We start from the raw sequence: 23,794 nt of genomic DNA on the forward strand, positions 1-23,794 counted from the left end.
CCCCCAACCCGATCCCGAGCGGCGCCGCGGACCTGCCCCGCGACACCGCCTCCTCCGGTTCACCCCGAATCCAGGGCCCAACCGGAAGGCGAAGGGCCAAGGTGGGTGCCTGCACTCCCACCCGGGGCCCCTGAGCTGCCCGGCGGCCAGGGGCGCGGGGTCGGGAACCAGATCGCCCCGAGAGCCCGGGGAGCCGCCGAGCGCGCGGCGGCCGCGCCGGGGGAGGCGGGGGGGGGACGGGGGGGGGGCGGGGGGGCGGGGCGCCGGCTCCCGCCGCCTCCACGCCGTCCTCCTCCTCCCCCTTCCCGTCCCTCCTCTGGCAGCCACAGCCTCCGCCGGGCTGAGGAGTCGGGAGTCCGCGGCGCTGCCTTGGGGCTGCGGGATGGGGACTTAGCGCCACGGCGGCGGCAGTGGCCGCAGCGCAGCCGGCCGCCGCCCCCGGGCCTGTCCCGCCGGGGACGCCGGGCGCGGCCAGCCCACCCCGGAGCCAGTCCCGCGGGCGGCGGCGGCGGCGGAGCTGGGCAGGTGGATGCGGCTGGAAGATGGCGCCCTCGGGCCCGGGCAGCGTCAGGCGGCGGTGCCGACGGGTGCTGTACTGGATCCCGGTGGTGTTCATCAGTCTCCTGCTCGGTTGGTCCTACTACGCCTACGCCATCCAGCTGTGCATCGGTGAGTGTGCCCCGCGCCCGCCCGCACCTGGGCCCACCCGGCGCCCCGGGAGCGCGGGCACCCACCTGCCAGCAGCCTCCCCGCCCGCCCTCGCCCCCTGCGCAGCCCACCCCGACTGTCCCCCACGCGGGGACCCCGGGCGCCCACAGCCGCGCGTCCGCTTCCCACCCCAGGGACCCCCTTGCGCCTGGGCGCTGCCAACCAGCCGCATCTCCGCTGGCACCGCGGCCGGAAGCCTCGGGGCAGCCTCCTTCCACTCGCGCTCCCCTCGCCTTCCCCTCACAACTCTCGGGTTACGGTGTCACCTCCACCCCAACGCACACGCAGCCCAGATGCCCCCTCCGCCTTCCGCTAACCACTGCCACCGCAGCCACACCCCCTACCTGGGCAGGACGGTCCCCGGGAGAACTGAGGTCCCCGCCGCTAGCAGAGTCCCCCGGGGCTGAAGGGTTCCAAGCTGGGCCCAGGATCCGAGCGGCCAGACCCGCGCGGGGGATGGTGTCCTCGGCCTCCGAGGTCAGACCTATCCCTCTCTGGTTGTCCTTAATCCACTTTTTAAAAATTTGCTACAGCACTCAAGGGCAGTTTCTGCTGCCTTTATGGTTTAAGGATTGCCAATTGGACACTTTCTAGTTAAAAGGAGGTGAAGAGGGGGTGAGCTACTAGAAAGTATTTTGGAAGACATATTGCACAGTTTAGATTTTAGAAAAATAGCAGACGAAGAAAAAGAAAAGGTGGCCCTCTGAGGTTTTTTCATCCAGAAAGCCAAATGGCTCAAGTCCAAATTTAGATCCAGATATTGTTGGGTAAGCTCCTGATGAAGGTACTGTCAATGATGAAAATTTAAAAAAAAAAAAAAGTTGATTATGCACAATTCAGGAATACAGTTATGTCCCTTAATGTAAGCAGGTTTGTTTCTACCTTCAGTAGTTTTGTGGAAGCTGATCTGTGTTGTCAGAAAAGGTACCTGCCAGTGACTTGTGAATACTGTTGTCTTTGGTGTTCCAACTAAGGCAATGTCTATGGTTTTGCCGTATGGAGCACTAAGTAGCTAGTCTTAGGTGGGACAGGGGAAAGGTTAAATATTATTGGCCTGTTTTGTTGAACCTTCTCAACTTAAGTCTTTTCAAAGTTCCAAGATTCAGGCAGAATCTTGTGTAACGCCATCTCAGCTCAAAAAGTTGCCCCTTGTGAGAAATAATAGGTGTCAGAATAATACATGAAAATAATTACTGGCATAACTTTTAACAATTGAGAGTAACTTCCCATTTCATGTAGTTTTTAAAGCTGACATTATCCTTTACTGAATTTAGAAACAATGTTTCAGTACAAAAAAAACAGTGAATCTTTGTTTTAAATAGGATTAGGCTGCACTGAAATCAAGACAGTGCATCTAAATATGTGATGATTACAGTCATCTAAAATGTATAGGAAGAAAGTTTTCTGAAACATAATTTTTGTATTAACTGTTAAACTAGTTTGCCTTGCTGAGGTATACTGTATGTGTAACATAACAATTAGAAACATTTGTGGTATTTCATTCCTTCCTAAAAGCAGTGAACAGTTTCAATTAATGTAACTGGTACAAAAGAGGGGAGCACCAGCAGGCCTTGATCACATTAAGCTAAGAAGCTTAGCCTGATACACTGTCTCAGGTCCATCAGGAGGAAGCATGTGAAAGCAGGGAGACCTTTTCCTCCCTTACAGTTACCCCTTCCCCTGGCTAAGGTTCTACATGGGAGGTCTTACTGGATTGAATAGACAGGTGATGGGAGAGGAGCCAACTGGAAAATTGCTGCTGTATCTGGATCATATTTTTATATATACTTTCTGTAAGTTTGATAAATCTAAACTATTTATGAAATCCGCATTACTGTTTCAGTGAGTGAAAAATTGACTCAGAGGAAGAATGCCTCTTTTTAAATCACCTAAGTGACATTGCCTGTTACTGATACCTTACCTACTGAAGTGAAAAGTGAAGTCTCGTATCACTTTTCATCACTGCCTACCTAGTCTATTACCATGCCTGTCACGTTGCAAGCGATCAATCAATAGTCTTGAATAAACCAATAAATGATTCAGAGCAATATCTCTGAGGTTGTCAGAAAGTAGTTTTTATATTTTTATCGCTATAGAAACAAACAGTAAGTAATTGTATGCAAGGTCTAGATCCAAGAGTCTAGAAGACAGAACGAGTTGAAAATGAATTTGATTCTAGAGACTATGGCAGTTTAAGAATGGTAAGCCCTAAAAGCCTAGGTTGGGAAGGAAGTAGATAACTGTATAATTCCTTTATAGGCACTGGGGAAGATGGCGACGAGTGTGACAGACACACAAAACCAGCCTCCTCTCCTTTTCACAAACAAAGCAAATGGGAATGCCAACCTTCCCTACCCACCCACCGCCAACCCCCAGGATGAATCACATCTAGACTGCCCTGCCCTTTGTAGATTCTTTTTCTCTGGAAGTTGCTGTTTATAATCAGATTTTCCATACTTCACCTATAAAACATCAACTAGGGTTGAGACTGGAGAGTGGGGGTCGGGGGCTGGGAACTGAACTAGGTAACAAACAGTAGAACAATCAGGGTGATTTACCCTGGTCCTCCTTCTACATCTGCTGTCAGCTGGGGATGACCCTGAATATAAATTACTCAGTGCCCTTCGCTGAATGAACTGCAATTTAGGAGTAGTGCTTATCCTGGTATCCTTGGAAACCGGAGATAATGATTCTCATTACAGTTAGTTTCTATATTTAACAAAGTGGATGTGTGTGGCTCTCTAGGCACTTTTTCAGTTAGCATAATGTTTGCTTAGTATTTGTATTTTATAAAAATAAACTCATCTCTCTTCTTGGAATATGTGTATATAAAAATTGTGGGATATATATATATATACACACAGAGAGAGAGAGAGAGAGAGAGAGAGAGAGAGAGAGAGAGAGGAAGAGAGAGAGAGGGAGAAGGAGAGAGAGGGAGGGGAGAGAGAGAGAGAGAGAGAGAGAAGTATTTGAGGTAGGTTTCCTTTCTATTCTACCAAAGAGAAGCTAAAATAGGATTGCTAACACTTGTCATTCAGAACACATTTGCCTGGTTTGTTGATTAACCAGGCTGTTTTATTCATATTATTTCCTCACCTCCTTCCTTCCCTCTCCCTACTACTGCTCTCTCAACCCCAGCTTCATTTGTGTTTTATCTATCTTTTGATTCCTTTAATTATTATTTAGCTTGTTTTCCATAAAGTAACACATTCAAAGGGTAAAATTTGTAAGCTGGTACTTTAGGCTGTAGAATCAGAGGGCGTAAAGGTAGCCCGCAGCCTCAGGCATGCTTGGGTCAATGGACGTACTAGACCTGTTTATATGTTTTACAAATCCATTATGGCAGTTAATGCATTAACTTTGCGTGTTGAAGAAGGTAACTGACTTTTTCTCTTTTAAATGCTAACACTAAAACTTGTTTTAACTATTTTTATGTCTTTGTATTTTGTTATAGTTTCAAATTTACCAAAAAGTTTCAAGAGTAGTGCAAGAAACCTCCACATACCCTTGCTTAACAATGCATATTTTCTCTTCTGCTTGATATAGCCTCATGCGTTTTGCACAGTAACCTGCTGTACAGGCTTGTAGCCTAGGAGCAGTAGTCTAGACCATATAGCCTAGGTGAGTGTAGGCTACAGCATCTAGGTGTGTGTAGGTACACTCTTACCATGTTTGCACAATGACAAAGTCACCTAACAGTGCATTTCTCAGAATGTATCCCCTTCATTAAGGGTCACGTGACTACTTAACTGTGCTATTAAGTTAAGAAAAGCAGCCTTAGGCATACTTTAACAAATGTTTGTGGTTGTGTTCAAATAAAACTTTACTTACAAAAATAATTGTCAGGACAGACTTGGCCCTTGAGCAATAGATTGCTGTAGAAGCTCATTAGAATATTGTGGTTTTACTCACAGTTTTGCAGTCCTTATTAATAAACATCTTTCAGAAATGATTGCAGCATCCTATATTCCACAGTGATTATTGAAGATGTTCAAGAATTAAAAGAACTAGTCTACATACTTGGGGATCGATTTGGGAGATACACAATCATGTTTTCCTTCTTTTAAAACAAATAGACATCCTTAAGGATAAAATATATGCAACCTCATACTTGGATACTGTTAAGCGATGATCTAATCTACCATTAATTCAAGGCCATCCAAGCTCAAGGATGGAGACTGAATGGCACTCTCAGTTGCCTTCCATCACGAAATGAATTTGAACCAAACAGAGAAAGCACTGTGCTCTTGGTCTTGGTAAACTATTATTTGAAAACTGATGCAGGACATTAAAGCCTCTTAAAGAAAAAACAGGCAGATGATATTAGGAATATAAATTGCTATCTATATTAAATTAGTTTTAAATGTGAACATATCTTCAAATCGAAAATTCAAATGTGTAAACTACGATACGTTCCAAATTCTTGATCTATACTGCCATTTGACTTTAATATAAATGGTCCATGGGACAGTAGAAGACCGCTTAAGGCTTTCTTGGTCCAATTTAGGGTGTCAGAAAATTATTTTTCGTTTGACACATTGGATAATGCAGCATTACTGTTTGCTATTACATCCTATTAGAGATAACATATAAAACTATTATTATGGTACTTAGTAGGTAGAGGTGCTTAGTACATGTTGAATGAATTGATCTCTTTGGTTTTCTAGTAAGTATTATTCAACCCATTTTTAATATGAAAATATTCCATTGTATAATGTAAATAGATGACAAAATAGGATCCAGCAGTCAAAACTCGATTTAAACTAAGGCTTGTTGTAAAAACGTTTGTTTTCAAATGCTTACTGAGATGTCATTGTGCCATTAAATGAAATACTTGCTCAAGTATTTCCATTAATTCAACGGAAGATGAAGCGATGGTTTCTTACATCAAGATAACAGATTGTCTCTAGAGAAGGTACGTTGCCGCAAGGTTAGAGAGGTTAGCTTCAGAAGGGCTTGAGTAGGGTTCATTTAAAAGCATTTATTGGACCCTTGTTATATGCCAGGCACTTTCACCCACAGAGATAATTTACAGGAGAACTGAATGGAGATCTTTCCATAATGGCCAAGAAAAAATTGCCTCTAGGTTAAAATAACAAACCCTGAAGTCTCCTGTCCAGGTGGAGTATGAGGACAGAGGTTGTTACCCGTCAGAATGCCACTCCCACGGCCCAGTAGGAGGAAAGCAGAAATGGAAAACAAAACACCCACGCCTAGGAGCCTGTGAATTGGTTGCTGGACCAATGTAAACAAATAATCAATAAAGCTGAAAGAGCTGATGGTGAGCACTGCAGTAGTCATGAATTTCTAATCATATTGTAAACCTTACCCCATGTAAATAGCACAGAGTAAGGTTATAACCGGCAGTTATTGCCCTTGCTACGAACTAGGTGGCTGTTTCCACTGTTTCACTTCTTACCTGATGCTGGGGCAACTTTTACTCTGTTCCCTGCTCAGGGCCTGTGACTTGGTGGGTCAAACTGAGCAGAGTGCAGAGAACTTCCTGATACAACCCATTGTATCCACAGGAAGACTGGAGAACCTAGCTTAGAAAATGGGCAGAAGCCAAGAGAAGGTGGACGAAGCGAAGCTGACATTATACAGAAGAAATAGTCATTTGAAGGAGCTGCTGCTCTGGTGACCAGCCATCACTGAGCTGTGAAGCCACCACTGCTCCCTATGGCTTTGTAAAGATGGTTCCAGGTGCAGGTGCATCAGCTACCTGAGCTGGGGTTGTGCCCACCTCCCAGGCAACAGGGTTCAACAAAATCAGGTATTCAGTCTCTTCGGCTTCCATGGTAGAAAGCAGTGAGAGGAAGACCAAAGGAAAAAAAAATACAAATATATTCCAGAGATTACTATGGATGAGTTCTCGACGAAAAGATCCTCACAGATTTTTTTTATTTCGTTTGTTGTTATGTTTCATCTGGACAGAAAACTTGTGGTTTTTCTTAGGAAAATGGGACCATGACTTATATTTTATAATTTATACTGCTGATTTCATGTATTTTGATGGTTCCATCACATCTCTTAGCCTTTTTTTCTCTAGGAAGTGATGAGTTCATGGGTCCCCCGAGACTCCAGCACTGTTTGTGATGACTGTAGAAATACTATCTTTTGCAAAATGATAGATTACAACATAGTATAGACCAGGGGTGTCCAAACTTTTTTCAACGTTTGTCACCAAGGGCCATATGCGGTAAAATACACAAACAGCCGGGCCACTCACTCGAGGTGAAGTACGTATTGCCTCACCTGGTTTATTTAAGTAAACTAAATATATTTTTGGAATTTGCTGCGGGCCAATTAACAATGGATCGTGGGCCGCAGTTGGCCCGCGGGCCGCAGTTTGGACACCCCTGGTAGGGACCCTTAATGTCTTTGTTGGGAAACCAGTTTTCCAAAGATCATTTAGAAATACAGTTTTAATATTATGTGGAATCCTATTATTTTATATGGGCATTTAGATATACCACAAAGAATAATAAAAGTATAACATGATAGAATTAATTTCCATAATAGTCCATTAGAAAATTGTTGAAATTTTTTTCTAATTCTTTTAATAGTAATTTTATTATAATATCGTAATTGTTATCTCAGTCAAATGCTAAAAGTGGAAAGGGGTGGAATTAACAGGGCAGGGGTGGGGTGAGGACAGCCGGGAGGATGTAGTGACCTGATTTCTTAAGAAGCATATGGTACAAATAAAGTAACAGGCTATGAATGCTTGAAATGGTTCCTTTCAATCAAAATTATATCACACTTTGAAACATTTGTGTAGCATTTTTCCTAATTTGACTTTTTAATCTAACGGTGCCTTTGAGATTCAATCATAAATATTAGTGCCTGAAATCCATTTTTTTATTTGGGAGGTACTTTGGAACAAAAATATAGCTGCTAGCACTTCTGTTCACTCTCAAATGCATACTCGATGGAAGATCATTTTAGGTGTGTTGTTGACTACATTTTAAAAATGCACATGAAGGAGACTGTTTATAGATGACTGAATTTTGTTTCTTCTCCATTATTTCTCCCTGGTATCCTGAAATTTCAACTCATGTGCAGTGTAAATTAAGCATTCCTGCTATACGAAAATTAATGTGACCTCATTGTATTTATTCACAAGCATTGCCACCATGAGCAGATGGTCCAGAGGAGTGCAACAAAATCAACACCAAGCAAAAAACCTTTTTCTCTATGTTTTTTTTAAAACCAAATACCCAAAGGACACAATAGTTTCAAGGTAGTTTGTTTATCTTCACAATCATCTCATCATAGAAAAAAAATCCTTATGAAAAGCAGTTCATGTATTTCCAAGAACTTTATAGATTTGATTATAATTCAGTGAAATTTGGCAACCCAGAATGCTTTGTCATGCTAATCTATTTACACAGACACGCACACGCACACACACACAGATAGATAAGATTTCTATTTCTGTGTTTATTGTATTATGTAAAAAGTGAGTTTTAACCATATTTGAAGGCTATGTTTAGAATGAGGTGTTTAAAACTCAGATGGGATTGTGTCCCTGATCCTTGAGGGACCCCAGGGTCATCTTGAAGAGGTAGGTGAATCCAAAGTGTGTCTCTTCACCACATTTGTAGAGATGTCAGAGATGGTGTGACCTGCGACCTAGTCTGTGTGATGCATGTCTAGTTCACAGTGGGAGTACTTCAGTGGGAAAAGTAGCCTGCTCCAAAGCTGCTCTTGTTGAGCTCCAATGAGACGCGCCTGATACCGTTTATGAGAAAGTTAAAGATTTCAATTATGAGCCTCAAACTGAAATTGCAGGGACTAATTTGTGATCAAGTTTCTTACTAGGTGGGCAACAACATGGGACATGTTTTAGGAAGAAAGTCAGGAAGGGCTTTATCTACTTAACTGTGACTAGTGATTATCTCGGGAGGTCAGATGAAGGGAAGAGGTCAGTTTGACTTAATCAAGGTTTTAAACATAGCATATTTTGAATGAAATGCAGCATATTCTAGAACTTTCTAGAACTAGGGCATACTAAAAACTAAGATATACAGAACTCGGGGCAATATGTCAGTTGGAGGGGAGTAGAGAGTAGTGATTCATGATAGGTCCCCATAAACTTGCATTTTACAAATAATTTCAAAATCTAAGAATTGAATGCCTTTCAACCATTTATAATTTATTGAATACTCCTTTAATGTATGCATTCATTCAAAAATATTAATTACTGTTGGAGTTTACATTTTAGTTAGGGGCAGGGAGAATGAATAAGAAACATGAGTAAGTAGCTTATATGATTAGTCAGAGGGTCATATGTTTCGTGACAAAAAGCAAAAAGCAAGACAAGAAGGATTGGAAATGCCAGCAGGAGGTTTAAATTTTAAATGTGGTGGTCAGGGTGGGGGGCACAGTGATCATGAAATTTAAGCAATGACCTGAAGATGCCGGAGGATTTATCCATGCTGGTATCAGGAAGAAGTGCATCTCAGGCATAGAGAACAGTCAGCATAAAAGCCCTGAGGCAGGAGTCTTTCGGCAGTTAGAACAGGAAGAGATCATTATTAGCTGGACTGGAGTGAGCACAGAGAGGGAAAGTAGGCGACAAGGTCAGAGATTGCAGAAAAGGTACAGATTATGTAGGCCATTGTGAAGATTTTGGCTTTACTTGGAGTGAAATGAGGAACGATTGGAGGGCGTTGAGTAGTGTAGTGACATACTGTGACTTATGTTTAAAAAGATCATTCTGGCTGCTGTGTAATCTAGGCTACTTCATCTATTCAGGTGAGAACCGGTAGTGTGTCAAACCATGGGGGAGGAGGGATAATTGAAATGGTAAGAGGTGGTCAGATTCTGGATGTATTTTTAAAGTAAAGAGAACAGAATTTCCTGAGAGACATATGTGAGTTGTGAAAGGAAGGAGTCAAAATAATGCCAATGTTTTGGCCTGACCAAACATTGATGGATGAGAGATCAGCTGAGATGCAGAGGTCGTCAGAAGAACCTAGCTGGAGGGGGCGCGTGGTGACCTTAGATCAGTGATAGGTATGTTGACACTGAACTAGAGATGCTGAGTTAGCAATTTCATTTATGAGTTTGGCATTTGGGTAAGAGTCTGAACTGGAGGAATAAACTTTGGAGTCTTCAGCATATAAATGGCTTTAAAGAGTTAACACTGGATACACTCATTCCACCAAGGGAGTGAATGTAAATTGAGCACAGACAGGGGCAAATATGATCCACGTTGAGAGTTCAGGAGATGAGTAGGAACCGGCAAAGAAGCCTGAGAAGAGGCGACTAGTGGAGTAGAGGGAAACTAAGACAGTATGGTCCTGAAGCCTGGGGAGGAAAGGGTATCAAGGAGGAGGGAGGAATCAGTTATTTATTTTAGCTTTCTATTATTTGGTCGTTCAGATGTTCATAAACAAGTTTGTAATATTCTTATGATTTCAGATTATTTGGGGCTGAATGGTGCTCCACCCATTCACATGTTGAAGCCCTAACCACCAGCACCTCAGAATGTGACTATATTTGGAAATAGACCCTTTTATAAGGTAATTAAGTTAAAATTAGGTCATTAGGATGGACCCGAATCCCTCATGATTAGAGGAAATTTAGATACAGACATGTACAGAGAGAAGACAGTGTAAAGACACAGGGAGAAGATGGCCCTTTACAAGCCAAGGAGAGAGGCCTCCAAGGAAACCAACCCGCTAACATACTGATCTTGGATTTCTGGCTTCCAGAACAGAGAGGAAATATATTTCTGTTGTTTAAGCCACCCAGTCTGTAGTATATTGTTACATCAGCCTGAGCAAACTAATACAGAAATACAGCAATCAAATGCCTTTTTCCTTTCTGGACATTGAAATGCAATCATCTGTAATAAGGATTTAGGTGACAAAATTGATTGTGGAAACCACTGGAAAGTTTAAAAGAATAATTTAGATATGTTAAATATTTGCCCTAATATAAAATAATCAGTAAAAAAAACAAAAAAAGTAAGTGAAATGCATTTTTAGGAAGCACTCAGACTTGACCAGATACTGTACTCCGTTCCAGTAGTTTTCAGGTAACTAAAATCTCCATTTAAGGTGCTGAAATTTTTACCCTAAAGTATAGATTTTAAAAAGAAAGACTTTCTAAAATGTTTCAACTGCCCCTTGCTTGCCCCAGCCCTCTTAAATACAGTATGTTGAACATAATTTAACTTGGGTCAAATTATGTTCAGGCTGTGGATCTGAAACAGATACCTGTATGAATATCCAAGGATATCCAACGCCCCTGAGGTCCTTGGATTTTATACTGACAGTTTCATCTATTTCCTATTGACTGAAAAAGGTCAAAGAAGGCAGAATTTGAACCTCAGACATTCTGGGAATCTGGGAACACTCAAGAATGAGCCACTTCAGTGTAAATGCCTAGCTAGAAGTCTACAGTTGAAATGCCTAGCTACATCTCAACAAAGCTTTGCTTCTCTCCATTTACCCCTTCTGGAGGTTACTATCTTGAAAAGGCTAAAGAGCAAAACCCTTCATTGTAGAAATAACCAGAGGTGAGAAAGAAAACTTTAGCTAACGTGAAATATTACCTTAATTTGTGGTTTGAGAATAGACTCTGGAGCAGGTGATTTTTTTATTTTGTGGTTTACTGTGGTAAAGTATACATACCATAAAAACTTACCATTTACCATTTTAAGTGTACAGTTCAGTGGCATTAAGTGCATTCACATTGTTGTACAACTATCACCACTACCCATACCCAGAACTTTTTCAACTTCCCGGACTGAAACTCTGTATCCATCAAGTGATAATTCTCCACCCTTTCCTTCCCTCAACCCCTGGAAACCACCCTTCTTTCTGCCTCTGAGAATTTGACTATTCTAGGTACTTCACATAAGTTGAATCATATGTTTGTCCTTTTGTGTCTCTTTATTTTACTTAAACATGGTTTCCTGAGGTCCATTCGTCTTGTAGCATCCGACAGAATTTCATTCCTCTTTAAGGATCAGTAGTATCCCATGGTATGTATATACCACACTCTGTTTATCTGTTCATTGGTTGATGAATGTTTGGGTTGTGTCCACCTTTTGGCTGTTGTAAATAATGCTGCTATGAACATTGGCGTGCAAATACCTGTTCAAGTCCGTTTTTAATTCTTTTGGGTATATAACCAGAAGTGGAATAGTTGGATTATATGGTAATTCAATTTAATTTTTGGAGATCTGGCTGGCATACTAGTTTTCTTGGAGGAGGTGATTTTGGTTGAAGTGTGATTCCAAGGAGGCCTCTATACGCCCTTGGAAACATATCCAAATTTGAAGGTCTCCCGAGGGTTCTACGAAGTCCATGTCAATGTCACTGCAGCAGTTTTTAACTACCTGCCCTTTCAGGGAGCAGCAGGAAAGTTGGTGGTCAGGGAATTGAGGATAATCCCACTTTGCACATGCAGCAGCCTGCCTTCCCAGGGAATGTGTGGCTCCTGAGAATGCTCGCCCTCAGGTCTGGCAGAAAAGTAGAGAGCCACTGGCTGGCTGTACGTAGCCCAAAATGCAACACGTTTTTGAGTAACAAGAGCACTAAAGCTAACTGGTAGACAGTTCATCTTTTTAAAGAGCACCATGTGTATGTGGTACCCACACTGGGTAAACGCGAGCTGGTGGGAGAAGTGAGAGAAAATCCCTGTTGCTGTGGATGTATTAGTAAGCTATGGTATTAACCAGGGACTAGATCCTTCTCCACAGCACAAGGACTGAAAATTCATGAATGAATCTCAAGGTATTTGTATCTGCCTGCAGATCTAGGGTAAGTGAAAATGGTTTCAGGAACAGAAAGCCAAGATCAGTGCATTTAATTGGGGGAGAGACCCAGACAGGAAACATGAGATGCAGCTCTCTCTTGGAGCAGAGGAAGAGACTCAGTCCAAATACATATTGATGACTGTCTTATTCAATTGTGTACGCAAGTTATTTTACACTTTTCACTTACATTAATGACTACATGTAGTATATAATGAGGTGGTGTTTGTATAATGTTGCACTATTGCAACATACTGTGTCTTACAGCAGTGGGAGTGAAAATCTTTCATCTGCGGTGTGGGCTACCAGTTTATGATGATATCGAATTTGCTTTGGCTGCAACTGAATGTACACACAATTACTGTCAAGTAGTCTGTGCTAATGCCGTAGGTAAATGCAGTACAGGGCAAGGGGATGATTTGTGGCAAGGAAGAAGGAAAAAACACACTGTAATTCAAGGTGAGATCAAAGAAAGACTGTGCGGGGGAGGTGGTTACACCAGGAATATATGACCGTGAGGTTACAAAAAGAAAACAGTGCTTCTCCGTGACCCACTACTGAAGGGTGAGCCAGTGAATGGCGCGAAACCCGTCCGTGTGTTAATGGATATCGCACCCCAGTGCTATACTGCACTCATTATTGCTGGTGATAACGTTTTAAACCTTTTCATTCATCTCTTCACGTGTGACACTGTAACTTCTATTTTGATGAGCATCATAAACACAAAGGTGGGAATTACAGCTTTATACAGTAGTTTCTCCAGAGTACTACATAAGTGTCAAATGATTTACATGAACCTAAAAATATTGGTTTAATTTTTAATGTGTTAAATGTGCTGTATATAGATAGGTACTCTGGCCATAAAGTACTCAACATGTACCGTGTTTCCCCAAAAGTAAGACTGGGTCTCATATTGAGTTTTGCTCCAAAAGACGCATCAGGGCTTATGTTCAGGGGATGTCATGCTGAAAAATCATGCTAGGGCTTAGTTTCCAGTTAGGTCTTATTTTCAGGGAAACACAGTCACTGCTTACCCTGGGAGGTAGTATTAGGAGATCATCTGTTTCTTTGGAGAAGCAAACAAGAAGCATTCGTTTTCCTATTTAATAAATTGGACAGCTAATATTCAGTAGTGAAAGTACTCTCAGTATTGCCCTCTGTGATATGTCTGAGTACTCCAGAAATAAGAGATTGATCTGATGATGATTAGAAAATACACTACAAAATTTGTTTCCATCTGATCTTACCTATTTTTGAAATGCTGAAATAACCAAAATACAAGTGGGATTTTTCCTCGCTACCAATAAACAAATACAAGAAAGATGCATTGGGCAAGATAATCATTAAGGCCCTTCCAATTCTAAAATTTTGATTCTGCCTAATGAGGGGAATGCTTTCAGGACCTCACATCCCTATTTGACCCTCCCCTGACAGTAGACAACCGTTCTGCGAGGGCCAGGTAGACCTTCACTGAGGGTGTGGAATCCACCACAGCTTGCATGGTTCAGAGCAGTCTTGCCTCTTAGGCCAAACCAAAGACGAGCCCCTGGAATTGGAAAGCCCTGGGGTTGGAGGTGATAAGATCCAAGCATTGTGGAAACTTGATTAGAGTTGTAGCCATGTGTGAAAGAGGGAGGACCCACACATCTCTATCTCACAGGATAAGCAAACTCACCTGCACTGAAATCTGCACAACTTGCTGGCGCTGGGAATCTGTTCTAGTTTAATTTGAGGCGAAGGGATTATAGGATTCCATGAGTAAGCTCTGAAATGAGGACACTAAGAGCGAGGACCAGCCCTGAGATCAGATTTCCTTATTTAACTGCACTGCTGGGTACAGTCAGTGATTCAGGAATTGTCTTTCCCTTTGCCAAGGGGAAAGTGGCAGTGAGTTTATCAGGGAGACAAGGTCTTCATTCCCCTTTCAAAGCGGATGAATTGAAAGACCTACCTATCTCTATTGATTAAGTATAAACGCTCAGTGTGTTCCCAGCCTTCAGTTGGATAAGTTAGATTTTACACTGTTTCTGTACAGCAGAGCTTCTTAGATATTTAGGACAATGCTGAAGAAATGTTGTTGAGAGAGAGAGAAACACTTCTAACTAGGAAGGTTTCAATAACTAAGAATTACAGTCACCGTTCCAGGACAGACGTGTGTTCTGTCTTTCTTCATGGCCAGTTTCTGCAAGTGGGGGGGTGTGCCTCAGGAGTGTGTCTGGGCAGTACCAACTTCAGGAATGCCTTTTCTTTCCCTCCAGTGCTGAGGAGGGAGGTCAGGTAACCCCTTTCCATCTCCTAGTCTTCCTCCCTGTATCACCATCTCACACTTGTCCCAGGAACGTGGAGCTCTATTCCTTCCTCAGTTTTTGAATTGAGAGCTCAAGAAATCTCAGCTCCAAGTACCACCCTGAAATATGAAGAAACCTTTGAATTGTTTGTGTCCAAAGTTTGTAAAATGGTCTATTTCCAGGTTAATTTTGAGTTGGTTGGTGGAGGAGGACATTTTAAACCGTGCTCTCTAGAACATCCCTAATCAAAAGTAACAGGTAGTGGCATGGATATTAAACACAGACAGGCCAGGATGTAAGAGAAACCAAAGAAGGAACAGACAGTGGGAGGCCATGTGGAAACCTGGGAAGGGTTTTGGAGTCACACTTACATTTAGATTTTAGCACCATATGTTATGACTTGAATGATGTTTAAAAAATTGTTTTACCTCTGTGAGACTATCTTCCCACCTTTTAAAATTATGATACTAATACCTAGCTCCCAGATTGTTGTAAGGTTTAAATGAAATAAACATTTTTTAAAAATTAGCACAATCCCCGGCATACAGTAAGCATTCAACAAGTGCTCCCTTCCTTTACTTCATTCTCTGACTCGTACCCCTCACCAGCCCACTGATCCCCTCTCACCTCCATCCAGCCCCCACCTTGCTCAAGCTGTAGTCTTTGTATCAGAGAGTGTTATGGGCTGAATTGTGTCTCCCCAAAATTCATAGGTTGAAATCCTAACCTGCAGGACTTCAAAATGTTACTGTATTTGTAGAGAACGCCTTTAAGGAGGATAATTAAGGTAAAATTTAGTCATTAGGGTGGGCCCTGATCCAATATGGTTGGTGTCCTTATTAGAAGAGGAGATTAGGACACAGACACAGAGGAAAGACCATGTGAAGATACAGGGAGAAGATGGCCACCTATAAGCCAAGGAGAGAGGCCTCAAAAGAAACCAATCCTTCCGACACCTTGATCTTGGCCTTCTAGCATCCAAAACTGTGAGGAAATCACTGTCTGATGTTTAAGCCACTCGGTCTCTGGTACTTTCCGAAGCAGACTGGGGTCCTCACTGAAGACTTGGGGTGGGATAAATGCCTGCTCTCACAGCTCAGCTGGTAGGGGAAGAGAGTAAGGGCAACCTTTTGTCCACTGTGGTGAAAGGGAAATGAACTTGGATGTTGCAAATGCAAAAGGTACTTTTAACACAAAGTAGCGAATTTTTATACTGTTGTTAATTTATAATTTTGTAGTATTGTTTCAGATGCTTTAGGCATTAGAAAGGTCTTCGATGTCTAATATGGAGGCCTAACCACCCAAATAACAAAAGACTCGCATCACCTTTGGGACCACAACCTATTCTAAAGTAAGAGACTTCCTGTATCTTGGCTTATATTGTCTGATTTACTGCAGTTCATTTTTGTTTTGATATCATATTTTGCCATTCTTCAGGAAAAGGTCTCCAGTAATTCCTCAACCATATTCCATGGTGGTTTGATAATTTCTAGCACATAGTTTAGATCAGTATAGTTTGTTACATGTAAATTGTAGGGTAGAGGCAGGGGGAATGCATCAAACCACTGGAAAGTCCTGCTTCTCTGCATATTACACAGCTCCTCCTCTCCTCATATTGAGATTCTGATGCATCTCAGGCCCTACCAGGTCATAGTGGGGTACGGGAGGGTGTGGGGTGGAGAGGAAAGGAGCTCTGGGAGGAGTAGGGAAATAAAATGCAGTTCAAAAATTCACTGGCTTATTGTTTTCTCATTATGTTAATTTGTCCACAGTAATTCACCTGCATTGTTCTGCTTATTCACACTCAAAAGGTCTTCCAGCAAATTTATTCCCATCAACTTGACATTTCACTCTCCGGAAAACTGTATCACTACTACAAGCTAAAAATGCACGGTGTACTTCTTTCTCCAGATTGTTTATAAAACTGTTAACACTAAACTCTGGGGAACTCCTACTCTTAACATTTCACTGTTTAGTGATGTATTTATGCTCCATATTCAACTACCATTTATTGAGGCTCTAATATGTGCCACGTTCTACTCTAGGTGCTTTTACTTACATTACCTGGTCTGATTCTCAAAACAGCCCAGTGAGGTAAATGCTGAGATAAGACTCAGAGAGGCTAAATGACTTGGCCAAGCTAAAACATAAAACAAGGGGCAGAACCAGGATTCAAACCTCGGGGGGGGGGGGGATATGGAAAAGGAACAAATGAAAATAATTACAGATTGTGCTAAGTACTAAGGAGGAAATAGTGTATTATGATAATGGTGGCCGGAGGGGCTCGACAGGAGTGCCTCTGTGAGAAAGTGACATGTAAGTTGCAACCTGAAGAACGATCAAGAGTGAGCCAAAAGTGGAGCCTGGTGAAGAGCTTTTCAGAGAGGATAAAGGCACTAAGGTTTAGTGTGTTCCAGAAACAGAAGGTCAACCTGTTTTCAGCTTAGTGAGCACGAGAACCAGCAATGAGAAGTGAGTGATCTTGGAGAGGCAGGTAGGCTCACGTTAACCGCTGAGGCTTAAGTAAGGAGCTTGGGCTTTATTGTAAATCCAGTGCAAAGCCATGGAAGGCTTTTTAGTGAGGTGACATCATCGATATACATTTTAAATTGATCATGCTTTTCTTATTGCAAAATGCGTTTTTAAAGAACTGTGTGGGGATCCAATGGGAAATGTAGATTGCCTGGCACAGTATTTGTGGTTAAGACTGTTAGAGGGGTATAAATGTCTATTACATTGTTCTGTACCCCTGATATTTTGAAAAAAAAAAAAAAAGAAAGAAAGAGAGACTGTTAGAAATGTCAGGTGTAGCTTTTATGGTAACCGAGAGAGCCCAAATTGGAAAACTGTGTTTGGGGTTCAAGTTCTGTGTTATGAAGCCTTATCCTTACTCTTTGCTCTGAAGCTTCTTATCTGTCCTTGACTAAACAGTTCCTACGAACCCACTGATAAATGTATTTGTAGAATGACTTTTGCCCTAGATTTTTAAGTCAGTAGTTTTTTCGGAATACATGAGAGTGGGACTGATGATAATTTTAGAGCCAGAGGAACCTTCAAGGTAAAGTGCAAATTTTTGTTTAAACAATAAAATCCAAGTACAGATCAGCTGAGTATCATGATCAAGGTCACACATATTGGAAGGATTGGACTAGAGTCCAGGTTGCCTACCACCCAGTTGAATGCAAGTGCAGAGGATCCAGGGAGGGGACATGTCGCATGTTTAAGAAGCAGGAAAGCCCAGATGTCTGAAGCGTCATGCGCAAGACGAGTGTGTGAGGTGAGGTTAGCGAGGAAGCCCCGAACGGCAGTTGTCAAAATTACAATGACACATGACTATTACAAAGGAAAACACAGTCTGATAAAGACTTAAAAATGGAAGCAGATCTGTTGTAAAGGGAATAAAAGTATTTATTGGGAAGAAAAGGATACAATTAGAATTCAACTGGACATATCAATGGGAATAATATATTTTTCTTAGGTCTGTCATTTAAAATGGTCTGGCAGCGACGTCACCAGTATTCCTGGGAATGATTTCTAGTGTACTCTCCTACTGCCAAAGTTCTGATGTTAATACATTAAAAAGCGAATTAGAGCTTCTTAGAAAGTAGCTGAAAGGACAAAGGATTGTGCTCCAAGGAGTTCCACTGGCCCACTGAGTTAATGAATCCACTGTCAATTCCACAAAATCTTTCAAAATGAGCCTAATTGATTCTGTCAGCATAAGTTAAGTAATGGAAATCAGCAGTCACAAAGGTATTGGTGACTTTGTCAGGATGGTCCGCAGTGACTGGAATGTTTGGGATGAAAAACCCATTAGAGTTGGTTGAAGAAAGAGTAGGAAGTTAGAGGGGATAGAGACAGTATATTTAAATGATTGTTAAAATGAGATTTCCTGTGAAAGGGCCAGAAAAACGGGATGACAGCTAGAGACATGAGGTCAAAGGAGAGATTTTGTTAACACGGGAGCTATTCCAATATACTTGTACTACTGCTATTATCTTTGTCTTAACCCTCGGACCTGCTTCTGTGATTAATTGAAAATGTGTTATGAACTGTGTCCTTGTTTTTTTCAGTTAGTTTTAACTTCTAGCTGAGATGATCTCATGAACTTGAAGCTTTTTGAGCACAGGGACAGTCTTACGTACCATTTTATCCTCAGGGTAAGTGAGTCAGTGAATGTTTTTCAATAAATAAAGAGAAACAGGAAAAATACATAGAGCTTGGTTATAAAGTTATCCTTACGATTCATTCCTTAGAACTACATCTTTATTTTTGGCATTCTTCTTTATCAGATTGCATATATGCAGCTGAGATATATCTGTGTCAGACTGAAATTGGAAATAGCGTAGTGGTTTTATATAGAGGAGTTGCTGTGTAGTCACACTGTAGGTGAATTATTCTTCTAAAAGATAGAGTTTGAATTTGAAGGCAAGAAAAAAAATTCAGATTAAGAGAAGAAAGAAAAAGATCACAGCAATATACATTTGCAGTAAAAGTACCAAATTGTTCTAGGAACAATTATGTAAATATTCTTTGCTAATTTAAGGGGGGAAAGTATATTTTTTTAATCTCGTATGAAGGCATATCGTAGTACTGAAGTTTTCCATTTTGGGTGACTAAAATGTTGAACTGGATTTGTTGCCAACTGTTTATTAGGCTTCTTCTTATCAATAAATACATTTTTTGACAAACTCTTAATATATAATTACCAAAGCCAAATTTTAAAACATTAGTTGGTAAAAATATAGAACTGGAATAATCTTTGAGATGATCCCCAGCTTTTAATCAAGACTGAATTTAAATCAAGCTAGACCAAACCAGCTCTAATATTTTTAGAGCTCTTTAGAGACTAGGGTTTGATAGCATCTTTAGCAATTATATGGGTGTATAAATAAAGTTAATTTGGATAGGATTATTTATATAGTCAGGTTTTTAGAGTATGACAAAGGATAGCACATACATAAAAATATGCTGTAGTTAATTTGCTAGATATAATTTCAATTTATAATAAACAACTTGTCTTAAGAACTGATACAAAAGATCAATACTTATCTTCTTAGTAGAAGATTTCCACAATAAAACTAAAATATAGATCAAGTAATGATTAACGTTTTGTGTCAACTTGGCTAGGCTACAGTGGTCAGTTGTTTCATTAAACACCAGTGTAGATGTTACTGTGAAGATATTTGTTTACATGTGATTAACATTTAAATCAATAGTTTGAGTAAAGCATGTTACCTTCCAAATGTTGGTGGGCCTCATACAATCAGTTGAAGGCCTTAATTAAGAGAAAAGATTGAGCTCTCCTAAAAAAGAAGGAATTCTGTCTCTCAAGCCTGTCTTTGGACATCCCAGGACTGCAACATTAACTCCCCTGGCTCTGCCCAACTCTGTCACTGTAGCACAAAAATAGCCATGTATACAAATGGGTGTATTTGTGTGCCAATAAAATTTCATTTATAGAAACAGGTGGCCGGCTGTATTTGGACCAATGTCTATAGTTTACTGACCAACCCCTGGATGAAATGATAGCTTGATAATTCATGCAAAAGATAAAGGGTAGGGGTATGTAGATGATCACCAGATGTACAAATAGTAAATATTGTAGTGTAATCAGTGCTCTTATTCCCAAGAGTAAAATGCAACCTTTTCTTAAACAATTATTTAAGAATAAAAATATTTGTATTTGAAAATGCCATTGTATCCTATGTTTTTTTATGAGAAAGGTGATGTTGAAATTGACAACTCTTTCTTTCGCTAAACTGAAAATTACAAGGTGAATCACTGACCTACCTCTTAGGCAGACATGGTTGAGAGAGCATGAATGCCCTCAGTGTCATAAAGCAAACCTAATATAGACCATATATCTATTAGTAAAATAAATCAATTTGCAAATTTTGATAGTGTTATTTAATCAGTGATAAACCATAGGATTTTTCCAGTATTTATTAAATCATTTGAGAATAGTTATACACAACTTTACTTGCAACAAATATACATATATAACAGACATGGGATTACTGTCCAGAATATATAAAAGGCTCTCATTAAGTAAAAGAACGTAGACTAATGGGAAAGTGGTAATTCACTTAGAAGAGACAGGAAAAACCAATCATCATATTTTTTAAATAATGCAAAATTTCAACAGTAATCAGAGAAATCAATACTAAAACAGTGATTTTTATTTTGGCCTAAGATATTGACAAAGTTAAAGATTTATTTTACATTTATAGGAAATTGGATAGGCTCAGAATCTTTGTGGGAGTGTAATTGATACACCCTTTTTGAATTTCATATTTTACTCTATACATGTTATTGGAATTATTTATCGTAAGCATGCATCCAGACTGCCTGGGTTACTAAATTCAGTTTCTTGTCCCAACTTGTTTTAGCTCTGTGGTCCCTGTACTAATCTACCTGCCATCTTGAAATATTTACAACAGACCCTAAGGGATGGTGGGTTTTCAGGCACTTGCCTGGGCCCCTCATTGGACACAGCAGGGAACCATTAGTCATTGGGCATAAGAATTTGTACTTAAGAGAAATTTGAAGAGTGTGTGCTTTGGACACAACATTTTTTATTTTTTTCTTTTTGGAGCATTAACTAGGTGGTTCCCAGTTTATAAACAGCAATATAAGTCTGTGCAAATGGAATGGACCTGGAGAACACTGCTTTTCTCTGAACTCTGTAGATGGAAGGAAAACTGAGAAACCAATCAATACTACAGCAGTAAGATCCAGGATTTGCACGCTGGACAGGTTGTGTTTTCTGTGTGGGACCCAGGGCTAAAATGCCAGTAGAGGCATGGCTGAACGTAGCCACTAGGCTCCCTCTCCACTCTCTCTGCCACAGTGCTCACCTCTCCTCTAGATACAGAATGTTGGTTTGAAGCGGAGTCAAGTTATTAACCTACTCTCGTGCCTTATGACTCTATCAGAACCCTATGTTTGCTGTAAGCATCATGTAACCTATTTCCTATCTCTTTTTTTCTATTTATTGCTGTAGTGTCCATGGAAAACATTGGAGAACAAGGTAAAATATATTATTGTTTTAGATATAGAGATCTGGAACATAGTTTGCAAAAACAAGTGGAATTAGATTTGGTTGGGATTAATAAAGTATTCTTTGAGAATGTAGAGATAAGATGGGGTTAAAGACATCTCATTCTCTTAGTCCTCAGACTGAATTCTGTCAGATACTTGGCACAGAATTGTACCCTGAAATGGCAGTAATTGTGCCAAAGGTTCTTGTGGCTTCAAGATACGGAAATATCAACAATTTCCTGTTTTCAATTCAGAGTATTATCCCATATCTGTGTCACTTCTATAATTCATAGAATTGTTATATATTAATGTGTATTCCATAATTAATCATTATGACTGTATACAAAATTAATGTTTTATAGTCACATAGTAACTTCAAGAATAAAACACCACACAAAATGTGTTCAGATACATGTCCTGAAAAAAGTATCAGAATGCTTTTCTTAACAGTTGTCCCATGTGATAAATAAGATACTTGAACTTTTATTGGAAGAAATCTTTCTTTGTCCAGATTGTCTGTTTAAATATGTTTTCATTAAAACAGCGGAAGCCACCACATTTGACTAAAGCTAAGAAAGTTAAGCAAACAGCTTCTCAAATAGGAACTGCTTTTGCTATTCTTTGTCCAGGAAGCAAAGTTCTTAAAACCTAAATGTTTTGACATTTGTTTAGTACTATGTCAAATTTGTTTAGTACGTTTATTCAGAGTTGTGGCATAACTCCCTACTTTTACAGTTTAGGGAAAGGTCCCTGTGAGCCATTGGGCCTGTCTACAGATGGGAGTATTCTAACCGTGGGCGTAGATCTAATTATGCATCACTAGGGGTTTTTTTTTAAAACTCTTGGCTTTAGATTTAAAAATGTATTCATTGAGTTGTGCTTATTCCAGTATGACATAAATGAACTTAGTTACAATAAAACTTAATAAATAATAAAAAATCAAAATGAGTATTGTAATTGGTAATTTTGTTATTTTAAGAACAAGCAGATCTTTTGTGAATACCATGATTTTATTATGTATTTGCATATTACAGTGATAATTATGTTTCTCTCACTTTAGTTGTGTGCCTGATTGCTTATCATCTACTTTTTGCAATGTTTGTCTGGTCGTATTGGAAAACTATCTTTACATTACCAATGAATCCTTCAAAAGAAGTAAGTTAAAATACTAGTAAAGTTATCTTAAAGATGGAAGTCAGTAATACTGATATCTGAAGAATGAATTGTGTGTCTTTTTATTAATGTTGTAAACTTACTGAGTGTAGTGATTTTTTTTATATTTTCACTTGATAAATATTATTTTTGTACTGGATGAGTATTATATTTCTAATATTAAATCTGTTACGTGTTCCATTTCTACTTTAGAATTAGACATCAGGATGGATGGTTGGATAGATAGATAGATACATAACAGATAACATACAGACCTGAAGGTAGACATGCTTCTACTATAATTATCATACTAATGGTATATTAGTTGGCTGTTAGACACCAAACAACAACAACAACAACAACAACTGATCCCTTCCTTCTACATTCAGAGTCTGTAGCTAGTCCACAGCCGCCAGTACCCCGGATTCTTCTATTTTGTTGCTCTGACATGTGTAGTCTCCATTCCCCGAGGTAACCTCTTGGCCAAAGATGTCTGCTCTGGTTCCAGCTATCATGTCTACATTTTAGCCTACTGGCCAGAAAAAGCAGTACGAGTGGGAAGGAAGAGTAGAAGTAAATGTTCTTCCCTTTAAGAACACTTGGGAAGTTGCTGATGCCATTTCCACCTACATTTAGAACTTACTTCTATGGCCACTTCTATTTGCACAGAAGGCTGGGAGTGGACTCTTTATTCTTGATGATCCTGTTAACCCTGGTAGAAGAAGGCAAGAGTGTACGTTGGGGGTCAAACAGCAGTGTCAGCCACAGAAGCTTTTAAGTAAAGTGATATGATCAGCTATGCATTTTGAAAAGATCAATCTGGCTATTT

General features: G+C 40.3%; 1 protein-coding gene across 1 annotated transcript in view; it reads left to right on the plus strand.

The window, feature by feature from the left end:
• Nucleotides 1-297: 297 nt before the first annotated feature.
• ZDHHC2 (zinc finger DHHC-type palmitoyltransferase 2) overlaps nt 298-23,794 on the plus strand; it is a 59,365-nt gene continuing 35,868 nt past the window's right edge. Inside the window, exons 1-4 of the mRNA XM_033104452.1 lie at nt 298-399; nt 501-669; nt 21,776-21,802; nt 22,874-22,968. Of these exons, the coding sequence (XP_032960343.1) occupies nt 543-669; nt 21,776-21,802; nt 22,874-22,968 (249 nt within the window). The 5' untranslated portion in view covers nt 298-399; nt 501-542. The remainder of the gene's footprint in view (nt 400-500; nt 670-21,775; nt 21,803-22,873; nt 22,969-23,794) is intronic.

Source organism: Rhinolophus ferrumequinum, chromosome 4 (assembly GCF_004115265.2).
Source record: "Rhinolophus ferrumequinum isolate MPI-CBG mRhiFer1 chromosome 4, mRhiFer1_v1.p, whole genome shotgun sequence".
NCBI lineage: Eukaryota > Metazoa > Chordata > Mammalia > Chiroptera > Rhinolophidae > Rhinolophus > Rhinolophus ferrumequinum.